Source organism: Polyodon spathula, chromosome 46 (genome assembly GCF_017654505.1).
Source record: "Polyodon spathula isolate WHYD16114869_AA chromosome 46, ASM1765450v1, whole genome shotgun sequence".
NCBI classification, from domain to species: Eukaryota; Metazoa; Chordata; class Actinopteri; order Acipenseriformes; family Polyodontidae; genus Polyodon; species Polyodon spathula.
In genome coordinates this window covers 589,600-609,599 of record NC_054579.1, presented here as the reverse complement: position 1 = coordinate 609,599, position 20,000 = coordinate 589,600, and the positions used below count along the sequence as shown (strand labels likewise).

The 20,000-nt window shown below is 52.7% G+C and overlaps 3 protein-coding genes across 4 annotated transcripts in view; 1 reads left to right on the top strand and 2 right to left on the bottom strand.

Annotated features, from left to right (window-relative positions):
• The window catches only part of LOC121306156 (tripartite motif-containing protein 16-like), a 5,191-nt gene extending 3,410 nt beyond the window's left edge, over positions 1–1,781 (top strand). The window contains exons 4-6 of the mRNA XM_041237893.1: positions 167–286; positions 913–951; positions 1,141–1,781. Coding sequence (XP_041093827.1) covers positions 167–286; positions 913–951; positions 1,141–1,688 — 707 coding nt within the window. The 3' untranslated portion in view covers positions 1,689–1,781. The remainder of the gene's footprint in view (positions 1–166; positions 287–912; positions 952–1,140) is intronic.
• Positions 1,782–2,842: 1,061 nt separating this feature from the next.
• Positions 2,843–8,209, bottom strand: LOC121306170 (coiled-coil domain-containing protein 134-like). 2 transcript variants are annotated; one of them, XM_041237917.1, is made up of 7 exons: positions 7,992–8,209; positions 6,820–6,940; positions 6,468–6,589; positions 5,005–5,089; positions 4,488–4,678; positions 3,563–3,634; positions 2,843–3,373 (listed from the first exon to the last, which is right to left on the bottom strand). In XM_041237917.1, the coding sequence occupies exons 2-7, from the start codon at positions 6,914–6,916 to the stop codon at positions 3,254–3,256; spliced, it is 687 nt and encodes a 228-aa protein (XP_041093851.1). In that variant the 5' UTR covers positions 6,917–6,940; positions 7,992–8,209; the 3' UTR covers positions 2,843–3,253. The 2 variants fall into 2 exon arrangements, with proteins under 2 accessions (XP_041093851.1, XP_041093852.1); XM_041237918.1 differs by lacking the exon at positions 7,992–8,209 and adding an exon at positions 7,664–7,908.
• A 44-nt stretch (positions 8,210–8,253) lies between these two features.
• The window catches only part of LOC121306075 (meiosis inhibitor protein 1-like), a 19,672-nt gene continuing 7,925 nt past the window's right edge, over positions 8,254–20,000 (bottom strand). Inside the window, exons 14-31 of the mRNA XM_041237778.1 lie at positions 19,789–19,900; positions 19,565–19,625; positions 17,726–17,820; positions 17,087–17,255; positions 15,935–16,082; positions 15,329–15,351; positions 14,817–15,054; positions 14,370–14,550; positions 13,591–13,695; positions 13,320–13,421; positions 12,135–12,307; positions 11,668–11,749; positions 11,257–11,435; positions 10,528–10,609; positions 10,307–10,413; positions 9,665–9,796; positions 8,507–8,652; positions 8,254–8,302 (exon numbers count right to left, since the gene is read on the bottom strand). Of these exons, the coding sequence (XP_041093712.1) occupies positions 8,254–8,302; positions 8,507–8,652; positions 9,665–9,796; positions 10,307–10,413; positions 10,528–10,609; positions 11,257–11,435; positions 11,668–11,749; positions 12,135–12,307; positions 13,320–13,421; positions 13,591–13,695; positions 14,370–14,550; positions 14,817–15,054; positions 15,329–15,351; positions 15,935–16,082; positions 17,087–17,255; positions 17,726–17,820; positions 19,565–19,625; positions 19,789–19,900 (2,184 nt within the window). The remainder of the gene's footprint in view (positions 8,303–8,506; positions 8,653–9,664; positions 9,797–10,306; positions 10,414–10,527; positions 10,610–11,256; positions 11,436–11,667; positions 11,750–12,134; positions 12,308–13,319; positions 13,422–13,590; positions 13,696–14,369; positions 14,551–14,816; positions 15,055–15,328; positions 15,352–15,934; positions 16,083–17,086; positions 17,256–17,725; positions 17,821–19,564; positions 19,626–19,788; positions 19,901–20,000) is intronic.

Here is a 20,000-nt window from a genome sequence, read left to right as displayed (position 1 = left end):
CTTTTTCCGAAAAGGGTGTTGAGATGCGGAGCAGAGATGGATACGCTTCCTCCTTTGTCCTCTGTCGGTTTAAATGACTAACCCCTCTCCCTGGGAGCACAGAAGAGATGTTCGGAGGGTGAGCTCTCTTTCTCTCCCTCTCTCTCCTCTCTCTCTCTCTCTGCAGTGTCTGGGAGCAGCTCTCAGGACGAGGAGCAGCCCGGACCCTCCACTGATCCTGGGAAGAGGAAGAGAGGCGCCAGCCCCCCTTCTCCTTGTCCTCCTCCTCCTGTTCCTCCTCCTGGCCGTGAGTCTCCCATTTTCAAAGAGTTTACTCCGCTCTCTCTAACCAACCCCTGGTTTGTTGGGGAGGACCCCCCCCCCCCCCCCCCTCTGGACTTTACAAAACCAGTGCAAAGTTCCCCAGTAACGCGAGCGAGCGATTCGAAGCGCTCTGGAGCTCTGTGTCTTTCTCAGGATTTGCACACTGGTGTTGAATCTGTGTCTCTAAGAAAACAGCCAGGCAACAGAACCTGACCTCAGTTCCAATTCCAATTCTGATTCCAATTCTAATTCTAATTCCAATTCTGATTCCAATGCCATTTTATTCAATTGACAGTTATACTAAAAAACACAAACAGCCACCCCCACATTATGAACACGTTTTACAACTGATTGCAAATCGCACCCCCAGGGTCTGTCAGTGTCAATAACACGTTGCCGTGATGTTTCACGCACCCCATAATAACTGTCTGCAGTGCAGTACGGTGCCTGATATCCGCGTCCTGTGATTATGGGATGCGAGGCGGCAGAGAGATACAAAGCAGTCCGCGATCCGTTCCCTGGTTTTTGTTCGTATTGCAAAAAAAAAAAACACAACCAAGTGTCAAATCTCTTTTCCTCTTCGTTTTCATGCTGTTCCTGCTTACCCAGAGAGTGGAGAGACCAGGAACAGAGAAGACTTCTTAAAATGTAAGTGAGAGCCGGTTCCTTATCTATCCATTGCATGCGCCTGGAAACCAGACCCAGCGAGAGAGCTGAGTCAGGAACTCGGAGGCGTGCAGCAGACAGTCCGGTGGGGTTCAGCAGGGAATTCGTTAGGAATTTGCAGCTTTTATTTTAATGTGTTGCTCTCCTCCCTCCTCTCCCCTCCCCTCTCAGATTTCTGTCGGCTCTCGCTGGACCCCGACACGGCTCAAAGAAACCTCCAGCTCTCTGCAGACGGCAGCAGCGTGTCGTGGGGGAGGCAGCTGCAGCCGCACCCCGATCTCCCGCAGCGCTTCCACACGGTGCCCCAGGTCCTGTGCAAGGAGGGCCTGTCCGGGGCTCGCTGCTACTGGGAAGTGGAGTGGACTGGAGACTGGGTTCTCATCGGAGTCGCCTACGCTGGGATCGGCAGGAAAGGCTGGGCTGGGGACTGCGTCATCGGGGGCAGCGACCGGTCCTGGAGCCTGGACTGGGACGGGACCACCTACACCGCCTGGCACCGGAACCAGGAGACGGAAATCGCCGCCCCCTACTGCCCCAGGATAGCGGTGGACCTGGACTACCCGGCCGGGACGCTGTCGTTCTACAGCGTCTCCCCGGAGCGCTCCACGCTGACCCTCCTGCACGCCTTCCGTGCCACCTTCACGGAGCCGCTCTACCCCGGGTTCAAGCTGTGCCACGACTCCACCATCACCCTCTGCCAGCCCGAACCGGAGAGCTAGGGTCGCCCTGGTACTGGCTCCGGGTTCAAATCCCGGCAGGGCCACCGGCTCGCTGTGTGTGTGCGTATGTGCGTATGTGCTTGTGTGTGTGCTTGTGCGTGTGTGACCCTCAGCGAGTCGCCTCACCTTCGGACGAGACGTCAAACAAACGCGGTCCTATTGGAAGAGACTCTGCAGCAGCAGCAGTTGTTGGTGATGCAGAGTTCACCCCCCTAGTCTCTGTAAGTCGCTTTGGATAATAAGCCTAATAACGCTCGTTAATCCTAATAATAATATTAATAATAATAATAACAACACCACCAGTACTAATAACATTGCTCAATGTGAATGAGACTGGGAGGGAGGGAAGCAGTGTGGCTCTAATTGTTAGAACTGAATATAAAATTTTGGTTTAGATTTTAGTTTATTTAATATTTTCTTTATTCTTCAAGTAAACATTACCATCCCATAATACACAGTGCATGTTTGTTTTAACAGTCAAGTCTACAAAACAATCCACTTATTTATATATATATATATATATTTTTTATCCCATTTGCTTTTCTTTTAGAATAAAGCAGTATTTTTTTTTAATTGATTTTAGTTCATATTATTTAAAAAAACAAAAACAAAAAAAAAACACAACATTTCATCAGGTCACACAGCAGGGAAGCTTTTGTAAAAAAAAAAAAAAAAAAAAAAGAGAGAGAGAGAATGGAAAAAAAGTATTTTATTAAACATTTTTAAACATGTCCCAAAGCTTGAGCTGCTGATTCGCTTCTATTGGGAATCACTGCCCTCTTGTGGACATTTTGGGGGATGCATGTGCAAAATATTTTCACAGGACAGTAGTTTGGACAGATTCCTTTTAAAATCAGTTCTCAATATCCAATATCCTTCAAAGGAATTTGTCTTGATATTTTAGACCATAATAATAATAATAATAATAATAATAATAATAATAATTATTGCTGTGATGGTTCAACTGCTGTCGTTTGAAGCTGATTTTAATCGACAGAGAGAGACAGACAGCGGCTTCTTCAGACAGACAGACAGACAGCGGCTTCAGACAGACAGACAGCTGCTTCTTCACACAGACAGACAGACAGCTGCTTCTTCACACAGACAGACAGAGATTTCTTCAGACAGACAGACAGGCAGACAGCGTCTTCTTCACACAGACAGACAGACAGCTGCTTCTTCACACAGACAGACAGAGATTTCTTCAGACAGACAGACAGGCAGACAGCGTCTTCTTCAGTTGACCTCGTTTGTAGCCGCTGGTCTGAGAAGCTCATTTCCACCCAGAGCTGCTGGCGGCGATTCTGACTGATCGATCAGCGACGCGGGCTGGGATTGATTTGTACTGGGATTGCAGATTGAGAATTGAGAACTGATTTTAAACTAGAAATGACACGGACTGAGACTTGCACAGTAAGAGCGATTAAGTTTGTTTGACTGTTCGATTCACTAGAGTTTTTAAATAAGGCCTTTTTTTTTATTTTAGGTAAGGGATTGAAAAAAAATGAAATCCTTTATCAAAAACCTGTGGATCTCTCTCCCTCTCTCCTCTCTCCTCCCCTCCTCTACAGCTCTGATCGTGAGATTCGGGGTCCCTTGCGGATCTCTCTCCTCCTCTCCTCTTTCCTGCGTCTCTTCTCTTCCTCCCGGAGAACTTTCTGGAACTCGTCGGCCGTGTGCAGCACCTAGAGAGAGAGAGAGAAAGGATCTAAGTAAAGCCTGTAGCATGAGATAGAGGGCAGTGTGTGCGTGTGTCTCTCTCGTGTGCAGTGTCTGTGTCTCTCTCTCTCATGTGCAGTGTCTGTGTCTCAGTGTCTGTGTCTCTCTCTCTCGTGTCTGTTGGAGCCTCCAGGGGCAGCAGCTGCAGTTCTCACCTCGTCTCTCTCGGTGCGGTACGGGTTGATGAAGTCTGGAGATTTCTCACTGATCCCCAATTCCTGAGCCATCTGAAAATAGAGAGGGAGGGGAGGGAGAGAGGGGAGGAGAGAGAGAGGGGAGAGTCTCAACACTGGGAGGACTCTCCCCTTCCCCCTCTCCCTCAGAGTGTCAGCACCTCCCTGTACCCCCCCTCAGAGTGCCAGCACGGAGGGACGGGGGTCCTGGGCTCTCTCTCCCCGTCTCAGAGTTGTGATGACTAACACGGACGGGACTGGAAGGGAGGGGGGTTGTTGGCCACACGTCGGGGACGAAATAGGGGGATTTAGGAGTACGGGTCCCCCAATTCCTGTGGGACGGGGGGGAAGGAGAGTGGGGGGAGGAAGGAGAGGGTCCGAGTGGTTCGTGGAGGGAAGTCCTCAACAGTGCCGGAGTGGTCACGGTCGTGGACCTGACGGGGGGGGAGGAGAGGAGTGGTCACGGTCGTGGAGGGACGGGGGGGTAAGGGGAGGAGTGGTCACGGTCGGTCCTCTGTCAGGGACGGTGGGGGAGTGGGACCTCCCCCCTCACCCCCCTGCCTCACCAGGGTCAGCTGTCGTGGTCACCTGTACCCCCCCCCTCAGGGTAGGGGAGGGTCCGGTGCACCCCTGGGTCGACCCCCTTGGCCTCAGTCCCAGTGAGGTGGGCACGTCGTCGAGCGTCCAAACGGGGGGGATGAACCCCCCAACGACCTCCCGGGCTCCTCACCAGTGCCAAGCACGTCACGGCCCTCCGGGGTCACCAGTCAGTCGGCTCACGTGTGGTGCCCGCCCAGCCGTTGTCACGCTCCTGCGACCCTCCAGTGCCAGCCACCTCCCTGCACCCCCCCCTCCCCTCCTCACCCGGCCACGCAACGCACCTCCCTGCCCCCCCTCCCCTCCTCACCAGTGCCAGCAGCTCGCGGTGCCCCCCCCCCTCGCCCTGCTGGAAGAGGCCGGTCTGGTTGCAGAAGCCCAGGCCCCAGCGCAGCAGCAGGTTCCAGTTGGAGTTGCGGTCATAGTAGTGATGCACGATGCGGGGGAAGCGCAGAGCCACGTCCCCGAAGAACGCCGTGTTCTCAACGACGTGCGAGAACGCTGGAGAGAGAGAGAGAGAACACAACCATTACACAACAACACAACCATTACACAACGACATGCGAGAACGCTGGAGAGAGAGAACACAACCATTACACAACCACACAACCACTATACAACGCCGTGCGAGAACGCTGGAGAGAGAGAACACAACCATTACACAACGACACAACCATTACACAACGACATGCGAGAACGCTGGAGAGAGAGAACACAACCATTACACAACCACTATACAACGCCGTGCGAGAACGCTGGAGAGAACACAATCACACAGCGATACACGGCGTCCGCTCTGCTGTTTTGCTATCCCGCTCCGCTCTCACCTTCCTTGAGCTTCTCCTCCTGAGGGAAGGCGTCGTCCGGCTGCACGTTGGCAGCGATGAGAACGGCTCTGGAGTCCTCCAGCACCTAGAGGGCAGGAGCAGCACCCAGGATCACTGAGACATGAACACAGCACCCATCCACACTGAGACACGAACACAGCACCCATCCACACACACACACACTGAGACACGAACACAGCACCCATCCACACTGAGACACAAACACAGCACCCATCCACACAGCAGACATCCACACTGAGACACGAACACAGCACCCATCCACACTGAGACACGAACACAGCACCCATCCACACTGAGACACGAACACAGCACCCATCCACACACACACACACTGAGACACGAACACAGCACCCATCCACACACACACACAAACTGAGACACGAACACAGCACCCATCCACACTGAGACACGAACACAGCACCCATCCACACTGAGACACGAACACAGCACCCATCCACACACACACACACTGAGACACGAACACAGCACCCATCCACACTGAGACACGAACACAGCACCCATCCACACTGAGACACGAACACAGCACCCATCCACACACACACACTGAGACACGAACACAGCACCCATCCACACTGAGACACGAACACAGCACCCATCCACACAGCAGTACACAACACAGTGGCCATCCAACACTGAGGTGACTCCTGTGCAGGGGGAGGAAAGGACGAAAGGAGACAGGTTGCACGTGTGGTAGGTGTTGGTCCAGCGTGTTGGCACTGAAAAAGTAACGCGTTCTCCACCTCTTTTAACACACACACTGTGTCAGGTGTGACTCGGTCCCAACACCACGTGGGTAAGGTGAATGACTCTGTGCTTTGTGTCGTGGGTAGGTGTGACTCTGTGCTTGTGGTCGTGGGTAGGTGTGCGCTGTGCGTTTGTGCGTGGGAGGCACCACACACACACTGAGACACGAACACAGCACCCACACACACACACACACTGAGACACGAACACAGCACCCATCCACACTGAGACACGAACACAGCACCCATCCACACACACACACTGAGACACGAACACAGCACCCATCCACACTGAGACACGAACACAGCACCCATCCACACACACACACACTGAGACACGAACACAGCACCCATCCACACTGAGACACAAACACAGCACCCATCCACACACACACACACTGAGACACGAACACAGCACCCATCCACACTGAGACACGAACACAGCACCCATCCACACTGAGACACAAACACAGCACCCATCCACACACACACACACACAGCACCCATCCACACTGAGACACACACTGAGACACCCAACACACACCCACACACACTGAGACACGAACACAGCACCCATCCACACTGAGACACGAACACAGCACCCATCCACACACACACACACTGAGACACGAACACAGCACCCACACACACTGAGACACTAACAGCACCCACACACACCTTGAACAAGCCCTTGAGCATGATGTCTATGATCTTGTACTGCTGGTTCACATCATTCAGCTCCACCAGGTTCTTCAGGGCGGCCAGCTGCTCTCGTCGCTTCGTCTCAAACAAGCGCTTATCTGAGAGGCACCTCGAGTCAGGAGGAGAACGAGAGAACGAGACAGAGACAGGGAGGGAGAGAGAGAGGCTGGAGACACACACTGAGACACTGGGATTGTATGCGGGGTATAGCCAGGGTGGAAGGGTTTATTGCAGGGTGGAAGGGTTTATTGCAGGGTATAGCCAGGGTGGAAGGGTTTATTGCGGGGTATAGCCAGGGTGGAAGGGTTTATTGCGGGGTACAGGATACAGATCTCCAGGCTGGCATCTCGTCTCTCTTTCCTGGGGTCACAGGAGGCTGTCAGAGCCAGGCTGAGCAGCAGAGCGCAGAGGGGCAGGATATCCATCGGAGGGCGCTAGAGGGAGAGCAGCTGGGATACACACAGCATTATTGATCTTCCATTCGCTGTATGCAAGTTCAACACGTATAAAAATAATTCAATCATTAACAAATAATACGATTCTAAATTTTAGGGCCAGTGATCCTGTTAAGGAGAGAGAGAGAGAGAGAGAGAGAGAGGAGAGAGAGAGAGAGAGAGAGAGAGCGAGATCGCTCCCAGTATCCTGTCGGCGGTCTGTGACAGTGTGTGTGTGTGGTAGGATATCAGTGACCTCTGTGTGTGTGTGTGATCGGATATCAGTGACTCTGTGGGTGTGTGTGTGATAGGACACACACGTGACTATCCTGTGTGTGAGATACACACACACACACACACACACACACTATCCTATAGTCACTGAGACACACACACACACACACACACACACTATCCTATAGTCACTGAGACACACACACTATCCTATAGTCACTGAGACACACACACACTATCCTAGTCACTGAGACACACACACACACACACACACACACACTATCCTAGTCACTGAGACACACACACACACACACACACACACACACACACACTATCCTATAGTCACTGAGACACACACACACACACTGAGACACACACACTATCCTATAGTCACTGAGACACACACACACTATCCTAGTCACTGAGACACACACACACACACACACACAGAGCTAGCTCTTACAGAGGAAAGGAAAATCCGAATTCAAACAAAAAAAAACATACCATGAATAACGCTGACGATGAATAAGCCGGTCGTATATAACAATAACAATAACAATAATAATAATAATAATAATAGATAAGGGATCGATAAGCGGCTCGCATTGCTGTCCAGGCTGTATTGAAACCCAGGTGAAGATGTTCTTATTGCGGGTCCCGCTGCGTGTTCCCTGTTATATAAACCAGCCTTCATAGCGCTTCATTATCAAAAACACCGTAAAAACACCGCATTAACCTACATTATTAACCCCCCCGTACTGCGGGCAGGTAGAGATACATAATATATAATATATAATATATATATACTGTACGGGGGGAGAGGGGGGGTTACCTCTTCACATGAATCGCAGTGAAATGGGTGGAAATGTTCAGTCTGGTCTGTCCGGGTGTGCCGATGCTGTGTGGGGGGGCTGTGAGATATTATTTTCAGATCCCCCCCCCCGACTCACGGTTTCCAATAGAGATGCGCTTTCCACCCGGACCGCAGAGTCACACGCACACAACACACGCACACGCACCGCCGCGAACGCGTTCCGGGCGGAAACAAAACACCCCGCCGCCGAAATTGACACAGTTCCGCCTGGACTGCGCGTTTATTTCTTATCTTCGCGTATCCTGTGTTTTAAAAGTTCTGCTAAATACCTGAAAACAAAACACACATCAAGCGATCTTATTAGATACGTGTTATTTTATTTCAATTCAAAAACGGGGTGACTTAAGAACACACAAAAAAAAAAACGGCTGCTGCTTCTGAGACGAACCCAACCTGTGTAAAAACTACAACTCCCATCACCCCTCACTGCGTGTGCGTGTGCGTGTGCGTGTGCCTGCGTGACACACACACACGTGAGTCGCCGTCGGCCCGACCCCTCTGTGCTGGAGGCTCTCTCCCCTCTCCTCTCTCTCCTCTCCTCTCTCTCCAGTTCCTCCAGTAGATTCTGCACTTCCTCCTTCTCCTTCAGCCCTGGAGGTGCCGGCCCTGAGCTCTGCAGCTGAAACCAGCAAAACACACATCACTCGCTGTCCCTCGCTGTCCCTCGCTGTCCCTCACTGTCTCTCTGTGTCTCAGCGTCTCTCTCAGTGTGTACCTGTGTAAGCAGTTCTCTCAGAGCCTGTGCTGTGCTCTCTCCCAGCTCCCCAGCTCCTCTCCTCTCACTGTCTCAGTGTATCTCAGTGTCTCTCTGTGTCTCAGCGTCTCTCTCAGTGTGTACCTGTGTAAGCAGTTCTCTCAGAGCCTGTCTCTGTGCTCTCTCCCAGCTCCCCAGCTCCTCTCCTCTCACTGTCCCAGTGTATCTCAGTGTCTCTCTGTATCTCAGTGTCTCTCTGTGTCTCAGCGTCTCTCTCAGTGTGTACCTGTGTAAGCAGTTCTCTCAGAGCCTGTGCTGTGCTCTCTCCCAGCTCCCCAGCTCCTCTCCTCTCACTGTCTCAGTGTATCTCAGTGTCTCTCTGTGTCTCAGTGTCTCTCTGTGTCTCAGCGTCTCTCTCAGTGTGTACCTGTGTAAGCAGTTCTCTCAGAGCCTGTGCTGTGCTCTCTCCCAGCTCCCCAGCTCCTCTCCTCTCACTGTCTCAGTGTATCTCAGTGTCTCTCTGTGTCTCAGCGTCTCTCTCAGTGTGTACCTGTGTAAGCAGTTCTCTCAGAGCCTGTGCTGTGCTCTCTCCCAGCTCCCCAGCTCCTCTCCTCTCACTGTCTCAGTGTATCTCAGTGTCTCTCTGTGTCTCAGCGTCTCTCTCAGTGTGTACCTGTGTAAGCAGTTCTCTCAGAGCCTGTGCTGTGCTCTCTCCCAGCTCCCCAGCTCCTCTCCTCTCACTGTCTCAGTGTATCTCAGTGTCTCTCTGTGTCTCAGCGTCTCTCTCAGTGTGTACCTGTGTAAGCAGTTCTCTCAGAGCCTGTGCTGTGCTCTCTCCCAGCTCCCCAGCTCCTCTCCTCTCACTGTCTCAGTGTATCTCAGTGTCTCTCTGTGTCTCAGTGTCCCTCTGTGTCTCAGCGTCTCTCTCAGTGTGTACCTGTGTAAGCAGTTCTCTCAGAGCCTGTGCTGTGCTCTCTCCCAGCTCCCCAGCTCCTCTCCTCTTGGCAGTCTCCACTATCTGATTCAGGTCTGGCTCCCAAGCCACATTCTTACTCTGATACTTCAGTAGCTGAGGAGAGGAGACGATCAGCGTCAGAGCTTCAGAGCAATGCAGAGCTGCTGACTGAACTACAAACAGATCCATCACACGACGAAGGCACTAGAGCCCCAGACTAGAGCTGCTCTGCTGGACTCAGTTTAGTTTCAATAACGCTGATGAAGGCACTAGAGCCCCAAACTAGAGCTGCTCTGCTGGACTCAGTTTAGTTTCAATAACGCTGATGAAGGCACTAGAGCCCCAAACTAGAGCTGCTCTGCTGGACTCAGTTTAGTTTCAATAACGCTGATGAAGGCACTAGAGCCCCAAACTAGAGCTGCTCTGCTGGACTCAGTTTAGTTTCAATAACGCTGATGAAGGCACTAGAGCCCCAAACTAGAGCTGCTCTGCTGGACTCAGTTTAGTTTCAGTGACGCTGATGAAGTTGTATTGGAGAGGATAGGGGTTCGGGTTTGGACGGCCCTGGGTGGATAGAGGTGCAGTTTTGGGGTTCAGGGTGGTTCTGGGGGGTCCTGTACTCACCAGGGTGATCAGAGAGAGCGGGGCAGGGTGCAGCATCGACTCCTCTCCCGAATTGAGCAGAGTGTAGAGCAGGAAGCGAGTCCAGGGCTGGGACACGACATGCAGGGCTGAGGCACAGAAAGAAAATAACACAGCCTGACACACACAGAGAAAATAACACAGCCTGACACACACGCACTGACACACACACAAACATGCCGGCTGGCCCCTCAGTTCTGTACCTGTGTTCTGGTTTCTCCGAGTCAGGAAGCCCAGTAGAGCCCCCAGACACCCCACTGCAGAGTGAAGCAGCAGATCCTGCCTCTGAGAGAGAGAGAGAGAGAGGGAGAGAGGGGGGAGAGAGAGAGACAGTGATCGTGCAGTACTACACTGTGTTGTACTGGTATTGCACTGTGTTGTACTGGTATTGCACTGTGTTGTACTGGTATTGCACTGTGTTGTACTGGTATTGCACTGTGTTGTACTGGTATTGCACTGTGTTGTATTGCACTGTGTTGTACTGGTATTGCACTGTGTTGTACTGGTATTGCACTGTGTTGTACTGGTATTGCACTGTGTTGTACTGGTATTGCACTGTGTTGTACTGGTATTGCACTGTGTTGTACTGGTATTGCACTGTGTTGTACTGGTATTGCACTGTGTTGTACTGGTATTGCACTGTGTTGTACTGGTATTGCACTGTGTTGTACTGGTATTGCACTGTGTTGTACTGGTATTGCACTGTGTTGTACTGGTATTGCACTGTGTTGTACTGGTATTGCACTGTGTTGTACTGGTATTGCACTGTGTTGTACTGGTATTGCACTGTGTTGTACTGGTATTGCACTGTGTTGTACTGGTATTGCACTGTGTTGTACTGGTATTGCACTGTGTTGTACTGGTATTGCACTGTGTTGTACTGGCATTGCACTGTGTTGTACTGGTATTGCACTGTGTTGTGTTACACTGACCTGTATCAGTAGATTCTGCAGGGCTATCAGCAGCCAGTTTGCCCTCTCGCTGCTCAGTGGGTACAGGGCAGAATCGTGGGCCTCTAGGGGGCGCTCTCTCCTCTCAGACAGGCCTACCGACAGCAGAGCAGAGCTCAGGTCCTGATCCAACAGAGTCTGCAAGAGGAGCAGGGAGGAGGCTGGAGAGAGAGGAGAGGAGGAGAGAGGAGAGAGGAGAGAGGAGAGGAGAGAGGAGAGAGAGAGAGGAGAGAGAGAGAGAGAGAGGAGGGAGGAGAGGAGAGATAAACCCCCTAATAGAATCACTGGTTAACAGAATCCAATGCTGATTATAATCTTAACAAAGCCGTGCCTTTGCTGAATGAAGCCCCTTTGCTTGATCACGTCAGGCAGTTTATTTTGAAGGCGACTCACCCAGCAGCAGACTGCCTGACTTCTTCCTGGAGGAGAGAAGCTGCAGAATCTGATCTATACTGAGACTGAACCCCCGGTAAACCTGCAACAACAAATTCAATGAGAAGCGTTTCCACTAGAAGAGTCTCTCAGTGTCTTCAGTGTGAATTCAGTGGCAAACGTTTCCACTAGAAGAGTCTCTCAGTGTCTTCAGTGTGAATTCAATGGCAAACGTTTCCACTAGAAGTCTCTCTCAGTGTCTTCAGTGTCAATTCAATGGCAAATGTTTCCACTAGAAGTCTCTCTCAGTGTCTTCAGTGTGAATTCAATGGCAAACGTTTCCACTAGAAGAGTCTCTCAGTGTCTTCAGTGTGAATTCAATGGCAAACGTTTCCACTAGAAGGTCCTTAGCAAGTTTTATCCCCCAAACCTGACAAGTGGTTCTCTAAAGTGTGACCCACAGACGCCAACCACAGGGGTTCACTCACCTGAGCGCTGTGAGCCCGCTGGGACTTGAGCAGGGCGGTGAGCAGCAGGCAGGCTGAGGAAAGCAGGGAGGTGTGAGCAGGAGAGTCTGAGGACTGAGGCCTGGCCCAGTACAGCTCCCAGACAGACTGGAGCAGATCCAACAAGCCGACATTGGAGAGCAGCATCGATACAGCTAGAGAGGGGGAGAGGAGGAGAGGAGAGAATCGAGTGAACCAGTCCCCTTCTCAAAGCACAGTGAAGATAATGAACCAGCCCCCTTCTCAAAGCACAGTGAAGATAATGAACCAGCCCCCTTCTCAAAGCACAGTGAAGAGAATGAACCAGCCCCCTTCTCAAAGCACAGTCAAAGATAATGAACCAGCCCCCTTCTCAAAGCACAGTGAAGATAATGAACCAGCCCCCTTCTCAAAGTCACAGTGTGAAGATATGGAACCAGCCCCCTTCTCTCTCAGTGTCTTCAGTGTGAATTCAATGGCAAACGTTTCCACTAGAAGTCTCTCTCCTCTCTTCTCTGTCAATTCAATCTCAAACGCTTCCACTCTCCTCTCTCTCAGTGTCTTCAGTGTGCCCCCAAACGTCTCCACTAGAAGTCCAAGTCTCCTCCCCCCTCTGACTCTCTCTCTCTCCTGACCCACTCACCAACCACAGGGGTCCACTCTCCTCTCTGAGCCCCTCTGAGCAGGGCGGTGAGCAGCAGGCAGGCTCTCCTCTGAGGCCTGGCCCTCTCCCAGACAGACTGGAGCAGATCCAACCTCTCCCCTCTCTGAACCTCCCCTTCTCCCACAGTGAAGATCTGAACCAGCCCTCTCTCTCTCTCTCCAGCCCCCTTCTCAAAGCACTCTCCCCCTTCTCCCTCTCCTCTCCCTCTCCTCTCTCCTCTCCCCTCTCTCTCTCCTCCTCTCTCCCTCTCTCCTCTCTCCTCTCTCCCTCTCTCCTCTCCTCTCCCCTCTCTCTCTCCCCTCCCTCTCCTCTCCTCTCCTCTCCCCCTCTCCTCCTCTCCCTCTCCTCTCCCCCTCTCCTCTCCCTCCCCTCTCCTCTCCTCTCCTCTCCTCTCTCTCTCCTCTCTCCTCCTCTCCTCTCCCCCAGTCTCCTCTTCCTCTCCTCTCCTCTCCTCTCCTCTCCCTCCCTCTCCTCTCCTCTCCTCTCCTCTCCTCTCCTCTCTCCCCCAGTCTCCTCTCCCTCACCTCTCCCGCTGTTGCAAGCACACAGGCTCCCGTACAGGTACTTGAAGGCAGGCTGCAGTTCTTCAGTGCTGGAGGATTGCATTTTACCAGCCAGGGTGCTGACTGGGGGAAAGAAGAGAGAGAGACAGAGAGGGGGGGTGAGATGAGGCAGAGGGAGGGATGAGGGAGAGGGATATGTGTGTCTGTGTCTGAGTGCGTGTGTGTCTCAGTGTGTCTCAGTGTGTCTCAGTGTGTATCTCAGCGTGTGTCTCAGTGTACTGTATTGTCTCACCGTGGTACAGAAGTTTGAAGTCAGTGCTGTCCATCTCTCTCCCAGTGGAGCTCTTCACCTGAACCACAATCAGCAGCTCCAGCACTAGAGCCAGGCTCCTGTTCACTGCACAGGGAGAGAGGGGGAGAGGGAGAGAGAGAGGGGGGGGAGGAGGAGAGAGAGGGAGGGAGGGAGGGAGGGAGGGAGACTCCGCCAGCTGAGACTGGAAAAGCATGGGGGGAGATAGATTGCAAAATGGCGGTGCTAGAATAAAGAACTACAGCTCCCAGCATCCCTCACCACTGCAGCTGGTGAGCAGGCATGCTGGGAGCTGTAGTTCATGTATCACAGCACGACCGCCACATCGCGTGTCATTAATGTTTCGTTAGACTGCTATTGATTCATCTAATTATTATTATTTGTATTATTATTAGTAGTAGTAGTATTATTATTAATGAGTCATTTAGCCACTTCCAGAGACTAGGGGGGTGAACTCTGCATCACCAACCACTGCTGCTGCTGCAGAGTCTCTTCCAATAGGACCTCGTTTGTTTGACGTCTCGTCCGAAGGACGGAGCACAAGGAGGTGAAGCGACTCGCTCAGGGACACACACACACACACACACACACACACACACACACACACACACACACACACACACACACACACACACGCACAGCGAGTCGGAGGCTCAGCCGGGATCTGAACCTCCTGGTATCACAACCCCTCTTCTCTAACCCGCTGGATCCTTGTTGATTAATCTAACAGAGCCCCTCAGAGCAGTGTGGCTCCTCCTCACCCCCGGGGGCCTCGGAGGCCCGGCCCTCGCTCTCGATCCCGACTCGCTGCAGGATCTGGAGCAGCCGCGGTCGCAGCAGATCAAAGGGAGAGAGGTCGCCGGGGTCACGACCCTGCAGGTAGGACTTCAGCACCAGCAGGGCATTGTGGGATAGCTGGGCCTCCCCAGTGCAGATAATACCCTGAGAGACAGAGAGAGGTGGAGAGAGAAGGAGAGAGGGGGAAGGAGGGGAGAGAGGAGAGAAGAGGGAGAGAGGGAGAGAGGAGAGGAAGGGGAGAGAGACATATAGAAGAAAGCGGAATGAGAAAGAGAGAGAGAGGAGAAAGGGAAGAGAGAGGGAGAGAGAGGAAGGACCATTACCAGAGATACCAGCAGACACACAGGAAGGCTTTCTCATGATCATTTAGACCAGTACAGAGACACAAACAGGAAGGCTTTCTCATTTACCAGTAAGACCAGTATGGTGCTGGGGTTGTCCTGGATGACGGCCAGCACAGCCCTGTAGCTCGGGTCCTGCTCCTGGTCCTGGTTCTGCTGGGGTCCGGTCCAGTCTCCCTGCCCCAGCCAGCGCTGCAGGGCAGGCAGTCCGAAGCAGTCTGTGAGCTTGGGGTACCAGAACAGGAACCTCAAAACCAGGGGGTGGTGTGTGTAGAGGGAGGAGAAAGAGGGGCACACACACAGGGAGCTGGTGAGGGAGGAGAAAGAGAGACACACACACAGGGAGTCTCAGTGTGTCTCAGTGTGTGTCTCAGTGTATCTCAGTGTGTCTCAGTGTGTATCTCAGTGTGTCTCAGTGTGTGTCTCAGTGTGTCTCAGTGTGTCTCAGTGTGTGTCTCAGTGTGTGTCTCAGTGTGTCTCAGTGTGTGTCTCAGTGTGTATGATGTGAAGCACTCCTGTGTTAACTCAGTAACTCCCCTGCAAACACACAGCAATCAGACACAATGGAAAGTGGGACTGACCTGCAGATGCTGTTCAGGGGAGACTGAGGGAGAGGAGGGACAGACACACAGACACACAGACAGACAGAAAAGCAGATATCAGCTACCAGCTCTGACAACATCTTTCTAACTGTTTCGTATGCCATGTCGGGGGCAGAGAGGGCAGTGTCGCGTTGGCTGGGTCACCAAGCCCCACAGAAGCACAGCCCAGCAGTGCTCTGACACTGAGGGTAGTACATGTGTAGGGACAGGAATATACTGAAACCCAGGACTGATTCACTTAACAAAAACCCTTCTCTTTCTCTTCTCCCTCCCTCTCTCTCTCCTCTCCCCCCTCCTTCCTCCTTTCTATCCCCCACTCTCTGCCCCCTCTCCTCTCCTCCTTCCTATCCCCCACTCTCTCCTCTCCCCTCACCTCCCTCTCCTCTCTCCTCTCCTCCCATCTCCTCTCCCCTCCCCTCTCTCTCCTCCCCTCCCATCTCCTCTCCCCCTCCCCTCTCCCTCTCCCTCTCTCTTTCTCCTCCTCTCTCCTCTCTCCTCTCCCCCTCCCCTCTCCTCTCCTCTCCTCTCCCTCTCTCCTCTCCTCTCCCTCTCTCCTCTCCTCTCCTCTCCTCCCTCTCTCCTCACCCAGTCCAGCTCTCTGCTGTAATCCTGACTCACAGACAGCAGGTACAGCGCTGCTCTCAGTGTGAATGCAGGCGGGGTGTCTCTCCTCTCCTGGCTGCAGATCAAGAAAGTGCAGACCGCTGGGAAGAGACTGGCTTCAGCAACCAACCTGCAAACAAAATCACAAACACAAGAGGCAGCGGCTTAAACTCTCACACTAGCCCTGCTGCTGCTGCACCCAGTCCTGGGGTTCAGAGCTCCCCTCAATGAAGTCTAGTATTATTAATATTGCAATGATCAGGAGCCAGGAGTTTGAGCAGGGTTAGAAACTCACACTAGCCCTGCTGCTGCTGCTGCACCCAGTCCTGGGGTTCAGAGCTCCCCTCAATGAAGTCTAGTATTATTAATATTGCAATGATCGGGAGCCAGGAGTTTGAGCAGGGTTACAAACTCACACTAGCCCTGCTGCTGCTGCACCCAGTCCTGGGGTTCAGAGCTCCCCTCAATGAAGTCTAGTATTATTAATATTGCAATGATCAGGAGCCAGGAGTTTGAGCAGGGTTACAAACTCACACTAGCCCTGCTGCTGCTGCACCCAGTCCTGGGGTTCAGAGCTCCCCTCAATGAAGTCTAGTATTATTAATATTGCAATGATCAGGAGCCAGGAGTTTGAGCAGGGTTAGAAACTCACACTAGCCCTGCTGCTGCTGCACCCAGTCCTGGGGTTCAGAGCTCCCCTCAATGAAGTCTATTATTATTAATATTGCAATGATCAGGAGCCAGGAGTTTGAGCAGGGTTAGAAACTCACACTAGCCCTGCTGCTGCTGCACCCAGTCCTGGGGTTCAGAGCTCCCCTCAATGAAGTCTAGTATTATTAATATTGCAATGATCAGGAGCCAGGAGTTTGAGCAGGGGAGGGATGGAGAGAGGGGAGGAATGGAGTGAGGAGGGGAGGAATGGAGAGAGGAGAGGAGGGGAGGGGAGGGGTGGAGACAGGAGGGAAGGGATGGAGAGAGGAGGGGAGGGATGGAGAGAAGAGGGGAGGGATGGAGAGAGGGGAGGAATGGAGAGAGGAGGGGAGCTCTGGAGAGAGAGGGGAGGAGAGGGAGAGGACTGGAGGGGAGGGGAGGGGTGGAGACAGGAGGGGAGGGGTGGAGACAGGGAGTGTTTACCTGTCCTGATGGAGGTGTGCCAGGTACAGTAGGGTGAGCAGGCAGTGCTGTGTGTCCCTCACCGCCCCCTCCCCTCCTGGGTCCTCACTGAGCAGGACAGGGTAGTCTGACAGCCGACAGATCAACACAGGAAGAGCCCTCTGCAACACACCCTGCAGCTCACCCAGCTCTACAGAGAGAGGAGAGAGACTGACACACACCCTGCAGCTCACCCAGCTCTACAGAGAGAGGAGAGAGACTGACACACACACTGCAGCTCACCCAGCTCTACAGAAAGAGGAGAGAGACTGACACACACCCTGCAGCTCACCCAGCTCTACAGAGAGAGGAGAGAGACTGACACACACCCTGCAGCTCATCCAGACATCCAGACACAGAGACACAGACACGCACACACTGACACATACACAGAGACACAGACACGCACACACTGACACACACACAGAGACACAGACACGCACACACTGACACGCACACAGAGACACAGACTCGCACACACTGACACGCACACAGAGACACAGACTCGCACACACACACACACATTGACATACTCAGACACACTCAGACACACACACACACACACACACACACTCAGACACACACCCAGAGGCACGCGCACTCACACACTCACTCCCTCACCTTGCTGAGTGGACTCTGCTGTCTGCTGGTTTGCTAGCAGGCTCAGGCTCACCCTGCACAGGAACTCAGAGCAAACTGCATTGAGCTGAGCGTTCCTGAGAGAGGAGGGGCACAGCATGCTGGGGTTAGGGTTGGTGTGCAGGTTGGGGTTAGGGATTGGGGTTGGGTTTGAGGTTTTGGTTGGGGTTATGGTTGGGGTTGGGTTTGGGGTTTTGGTTGTGGTTAGGGGTTGGTGTGTGGGTTGGGGTTAGGGTTGGGGTTATGGTTGGTGTTAGGTTTGGTGTGTGGGTTGGGGTTGGGGTGTGCGGAGTTATGGTTGGGGTTAGGGGTTGGGGTTGGGGTTGGTGTTGGGGTTGGGGTTTGGGGTTATGGTTTGGTTAGGGTTGGTGTGTGGGTTGGGGTTATGGTTGGGTTTGGGTTTGGGGTTATGGTTGGTGTTAGTGGTTGGGGTTATGGTTGGGGTTGGGGTTGGGGTGGTTGGGGTTGGGTTTGGGGTTAGGGTTGGGGTTAGGGTTGGTGTTAGGTTTGGTGTGTGGGTTGGGGTTTATGGTTGGGTTGGGTTTTGTGTGGGTTGGGGTTATCGTTGGGGTTGGGTATGGGGTTATGGTTGGTGTTAGGGTTGTTGGGTGGGGTTTGGGTTGGGGTTGGGGTTGGTGTTAGTGGTTGGGGTTTGGTTTGGGGTTGGGTTGGGGTTATGGTTGGTGTTAGGTTTGGTGTGTGGGTTGGGGTTATGGTTGGTTGGGGTTGGTGTTGGGGTTGGGGTTGGGGTTGGGGTTGGGTATGGGGTTATGGTTTGTTAGGGTTGGGGTTGGGTTTGGGTTTATGGTTGGTGTTTGGGGTTGGGGTGTGGGTTGGGGTTTGGTTGGGGTTGGGGTTGGGTATGGGGTTATGGTTGGTGTTAGTGGTTGGGGTTATGGTTGGGGTTGGTGGTTGGGTTATGGTTGGGGTTGGGTTTGGGGTTATGGTTGGTGTTAGGTTGGTTGGGGTTAGGTTTGGTGTGTGGGTTGGGGTTATGGTTGGTGTTGGGGTTGGTGTGTTGGGTTGGGGTTGGGGTTGGGTTGGGGTTTGGTTGGTGTTGGGGTTGGGGTTATGGTTGGTGTTAGTTGGTGGTTGGGGTTATGGTTGGGGTTGGGTTTGGTTGGGTTATGGTTGGTGTTAGGTTTGGGTGGGGTTGGGGTTATGGTTGGTGTTAGGGTTAGGGGGGTTATGGTTGGGGTTGGTGGTTGGGGTTATGGTTGGGGTTGGGTTTGGGGTTATGGTTGGTGTTAGGGTTGGGGTTAGGTTTGGTTGTGGGTTGGGGTTTATGGTTGGGTTTGGGGTTGGTGTGTTGGTTGGGGTTATCGTTGGGGTTGGGTATGGGGTTATGGTTGGTGTTAGTGGTTGGGGTTATGGTTGGGGTTGGTGGTTGGGGTTATGGATGGGGTTGGGTTTGGGGTTATGGTTGGTGTTAGGGTTGGGGTTAGGTTTGGTGTGTGGGGTGGGGTTTATGGTTGGGTTTGGGGTTGGGGTTATGGGGGTTGGTTGGGTTAGGTTGGGGTTGGGGGTTATGGTTGGGTTTGGTTGGTTGGTGGTTGGGTTGGGGTGGGGTTGGGGTTATGGTTGGGGTTGGTGGTTGGGGTTATGGTGGGGTTGGGGTTGGGGTTATGGTTGGGGTTGGGTTTGGGGTTATGGTTGGTGTTAGGGTTGGGGTTTGGTGGTGTGGGTTGGGGTTTATGGTTGGCTTTGGGGTTGGTGTGTTGGTTGGGGTTATCATTGGGGTCGGGTTTGGGGTTGGTGCTAGTGTTAGGGTTGGGTTAGGTTCAGGGTCAGGGTCAGGGCTCCCCCTCTCCTTGGCACTACCTCTCTCCTGCACAGAAGGCTGCTTTCAGCTCCAGGGTGAGTCTGAAGAAACAGGATGAAGCTGAGGAACAACACAGGGGAGGAAAAGGAAAACAAGATATCGTGTTAAACACAGTATATCATTAAAATACATAATAATAATAATAATAATAATAATAATAATAATAATAATAATAATAATAATCCCAAACACCAGTGTCTTCAATAACAGGCTTCCAGTTTACCCAGTTTGGCAGAGAACTGTCCCATCATGCTGGGGACCAGGCTGTACTGGGAGTTGAGGATGGAGTAGAAAACCAGTAACAGAGAGGCACTGGGAGCTCTCTCACACAGGCTCTGCACACAGGGAGGGAAAAAACATCAAAACAGGCCATCAGAAATCACAGGTAAGCCCAGAGGAAACTGAGTCCAGCAAAGCAGCTCTAGTTTGGGGCTC